This window comes from Mchenga conophoros, linkage group LG18 (genome assembly GCF_057382185.1).
Source record: "Mchenga conophoros isolate Kocher_MC1m ecotype Shallow Benthic linkage group LG18, M_conophoros_male_GT1.1, whole genome shotgun sequence".
NCBI classification, from domain to species: Eukaryota; Metazoa; Chordata; class Actinopteri; order Cichliformes; family Cichlidae; genus Mchenga; species Mchenga conophoros.
In genome coordinates this window covers 5,318,750-5,323,023 of record NC_140543.1, presented here as the reverse complement: position 1 = coordinate 5,323,023, position 4,274 = coordinate 5,318,750, and the positions used below count along the sequence as shown (strand labels likewise).

At 37.6% G+C, this 4,274-nt stretch overlaps 1 protein-coding gene across 1 annotated transcript; it reads right to left on the bottom strand.

Moving 5' to 3' along the window:
• Positions 1–1,234: 1,234 nt before the first annotated feature.
• LOC146553024 (uncharacterized) lies at positions 1,235–3,701 on the bottom strand. The gene is made up of 2 exons (XM_085255577.1): positions 3,444–3,701; positions 1,235–2,741 (listed from the first exon to the last, which is right to left on the bottom strand). The coding sequence occupies exons 1-2, from the start codon at positions 3,691–3,693 to the stop codon at positions 1,813–1,815; spliced, it is 1,179 nt and encodes a 392-aa protein (XP_085111703.1). The 5' UTR covers positions 3,694–3,701; the 3' UTR covers positions 1,235–1,812.
• Between the last annotated feature and the right edge of the window lie 573 nt (positions 3,702–4,274).

The window sequence follows — 4,274 nt, the reverse complement described above, 5'->3', positions numbered from 1 at the left end:
CTGGTCCAGATGGGTGTAGACACGATTGAGCAGGTAGATGATGGCGTCCTCTGTTCCGAGACGAGGCTGATAAGCGAACTGAAGGGGATCCAGATGTGGTCTTACTATGGGTCGCAGCTGGTCCAGGATGAGCCTTTCCAGGGTCTTCATGATGTGGGAGGTCAGTGCCACGGGCCTGTAATCCTGGGGGCCACTGGGACGAGCTTGTAAATATAAAGTATTTACAAGCTAAACTGTCAAGAAGTGTCTCCATACTGAGTAAAGTTAAATTTTTTTGCCTTCCAAATCACTCCGGGTACTTTACTGTTCACTTATATTGCCATATTTGGAATACTGTGCGGAAATTTGGGGAAACACATATAAAACTTCACTTCAACCAATATGTAAAATTAAAAAAAAAGCAATCAGGATGATTAGTAAAGCTGGATATAGAGACCATACTAACACCATGTTTTTGAAATTAAAAATATTGAAGTTTATGGATCTTATAGAATACAAAACGGCAAAAATTATGTATAAAGCTAGATACAATATGTTACCAGGAAATATACAGAGGATGTTCTATGACAGAGAAGGAGATTATGAACTAAGGGGTAAGTTGAATCTGAAGATACTTAAAGCACGGTCAAATGTTAAAACCTTTTGTGTAACTATTTATGGAGTAAAACTGTGGAATAGCTTTACTGCAGAATTACAGCAATGCTCAGGAATTGGCAAGTTCATAAAGACACTTCGAAAATTACTTTTGGAAGGATATGATATTGAAGAAGACAATCACCCATTGTATGTATAAATATATCAACTCGTATTTAAATTATAAATATCGTGCCAGTCTTGTTGACATAAGTTTCTTGTGTATTGTGTGGAGTATACGATGAGGAGAATTAGGTAAATATGTGGGATTAATAAGATGTTGAGCAGGGGTAGGAGTTAATAAGTATGTGCATACTTCTTCTTACTCCTTTTCAGACCAAACGACTGTTATCTCATGTTAGATGAATGTGTTTTATTTTATTATAATTCTTTCTTGTTTGTCTGTACAAATGTGTGTGTGAGTATATCTACACATATATTCGTATCCGTAAATGAAAATACATGTAGATGAGTATATATTGTTTTTTTTATTGTTTGTTTTATTATGTCTGAAATAAATAAAGATAAATAAAAAATAAAAAAGGCTCCATGTAGTTCAAGTTCTGTTACTGTACTTATGAAGCAAACTGCACACACAGAGTTGGCAAACATTGAGTTTACTTGCATTTAGGCAAAATGATATAAACACTTATCATGAGCCAATATAGCACATTTAACTGCTTTTATTTAGCAGGGATTACACAATACACAAAATAAGTCACAAACATTTTAATCAAATCTTGCAACATGTTGCTAAGAAGAACCAGGACAACCAGGTCAAAGCCATACTGAAGTATAACCTTCATTAACATAAATCACAAAGAAAACATATTTAAATAAAAATTGTATACTTGTCTTGAACTTTTTTAAAATCTTTATTCCTGTGTATTAAAACTTATTTATTGGCTGATAAAAAGGAATCACATCATGGTTGTTACAAGGAACAAGTGATGAAAAACTCATTTTCATGTTTGTTTTCTTCTATACTGAAGAAGAAATACAAGTTTCTGTGGTAAATATTAAAAGAGCATCCATGTTCAATAAATATTTGTGTCACCTTTAAAGACCAATAAAAAAAATATCAAACTTAGAGAAACATAAAGTCAGGGCTGGAACAAACAACATAGAGTGCCCTTCACTGCTGTGGACAGGAAATGTACCGTGACTTGGAGCATGAGGTCATTTTCTACCTCGGGTGCTGCAGTGATTTGGTTTGTCACTCAGGTGGATCCTTAGATGAAAATTCAGTCCTGATTTCCAACTGAATCTTTCCCCACAGGAGCTACAAATATATGGTTTCTCACCTGTGTGGATCCTTCTGTGACTTTTCATAGTCGACAAGTCTCTAAACTCTTTCCTACAGACGTTGCAAGAATACGCTTTCTCACCGGTGTGGATTCTCAAATGAGTTTCTAGTCCTGATTTCTTACCAAATCTTTTCCCACATGTGCTACAGAAATACGGCTTCTCGCCTGTGTGGATTCTCACGTGACTTTCAAATCCGGATTTCTTATTAAATCTTTTCCCACAGGTGATGCAAAAATATGGCTTCTCGCCTGTGTGGATCCTTACGTGAGTTTCCAATCCTGATTTCCAAATGAATCTTTTCCCACAGGTGCTACAAGAATGTGGCTTCTCACTTGTGTGAACTCTCATGTGTCTCGTCAGGTTGGATTTACACTGAAAAGTTTTTCCACAAGTGTCACAGCTTACAGATTTTTTACTTGTATCAGTTTCACTCCGAGACTTATCTGTTCGGTTTTTGTGACGTCTCCTTTTCTTCAGCTCCGCATTTCTAGTTGATCCCGAGTCCACATGCTGGTTTTCTTCCTGTTCCTCAAGCTCTGGTTCAGGAAAGTTAAGAGCAAGGAGCTGGTCATCGTTTGGTTCTGATTCACTGAGGTCACTTTCCTCAAAACTAGAAGTCACCATAAAACTATTGATCTCCTGCTTCAGTACAATCTCCTCCAGCTCCTGACTGGTGCAGAGTTCCTCCTGTTCCTCTTTAATCTGTGGAGGATCTGGGTCCTCCTGGTCCAGACTTGAGTTCCTCTCCTGCTGATTGGCGACAAACTCCTCCTCCTTACAGGCAGTTTGCTGGTGGAGGTCTAAACGAACAATAAAAAAAATGTAATTATAGAAAAACACTTCTGAGAAGATAAAGTTTTAGTTAAAGTCTGTAATGAGGGCATGTTGCTCACATTTGCAGGTGAAATTAAAAGTGTGTAAAAATGAAGTTATTTGTGCACTCTGATGCAAATGAGAACTTGAGTTCTGACATTTTTCAGCAACATTAAGAGTAAAAAAAACCTTTCAAACAAAAAAGAACTCACTTATTACTGACTGACTGATGATCTATTTTGGAGTTGATCTCGAAACTGATCTACATCTTGATATTTTTCAAAATAATCTTCACTATTGGGGGTGGCTGTAGCTCAGGCGGTAGAGCAGATCATCTACTGATCGGTTCGATTCCCGGCTTCACCTAGTCTGCATTTCAAATATCCTTGGGCAAGATACTAACTCCAAGTTGCCTCAAGTTGCTCTTTGATCTGTGGAATGTGTGTCTGAATGTTGGTAGAAAGCACTAAGAAAAATGTGCTTGTGCGAATGGGAGTGAGTGGGTGAATGCACAAGTTTTGTAAAGCGCTTTGAGTGCTCAAGATTGAGTAGAAAAGCGCTATATAAGAACCAGTCCATTTAAAACTCCCTGTCATGTTTTCACGAATACACATTAAATAGATCTGACTGATACAAACTGTAGGTTTAATATTAATGTTAACACTTCAGAAAAGCGATTACAGTTTTACCGCTGGTCTGTAAATCTTTCTCAGGTTTCCAGATGTTATGCAGCTGTCTGAGCCGCTCTTCCCCGCTCCAGACGACGATGCCTTCATCCTCATGTTTCACTACAAGCTGTTCTCCCTCTTGACTGATGCAGAGTTCCTCCTGTTCCTCTTTGATCTGTGGGGGATCTGTGTCCTCCTGGTCCAGATTGAAGTTCCTCTCCTGCTTCCAGACCTGCTGGCCAGCCAGATCTTCCTCCTCCTTACACTTCATGTTGATGTGGGACTTGAGGAACAAAGTAAAAAGAAAAAGATTAGACAGGTAAAGGTGCAGCCTCAGTCAGCAGGGCTGTACACTGTGAGCATGTTGCTCACATATGTGAGAGAGGTTTGTACAAATGTTTCAGAAGCACCATGTGACTCCCTCTCTTTGTTGGAAAGTCTTATTAATTCACTTTATAACTATTACTTTGAAGATAAATTTCTACCATCACAAAAATATTATGACCTCTTTAAAAACAAACAACGGCAACTACATGACTTAAATTCCATGTTTAGATGAAGGTAATGGTCAATGCCTTTTGACAGGGGAAAAACCTCCACACAGAAGAATCTTACTTGGCTGAATCATAAATTATTCACCATGATTAAAACTGCAGATGAGCAATAATCTGCATTTTATTTTAGCCAAAGAGGAATGTTTCTGTTTGTCTGTGATCTGACTTTTTCTGCTGGGTCCAAATTTCATTTTATCCTGTGTAAGTTTGTTTCTCTTCCTGTTAACTAGCAAAGTCAAAATCACCTTGATTCATTTAACTTTAATTCAATTATAAATGTAATCATTTTATTGAACAA

Bases quoted from the DNA above. Each gene is read 5' to 3' on its own strand.
- LOC146553024 (XM_085255577.1), bottom strand. From the start codon at position 3,693: ATGAAGTGTAAGGAGGAGGAAGATCTGGCTGGCCAGCAGGTCTGGAAG. The intron at 2,742-3,443 runs GTAAAACTGTAA...TTGTTCGTTTAG, and splicing joins GAAAGATTTACAGACCAGCG to ACCTCCACCAGCAAACTGCC.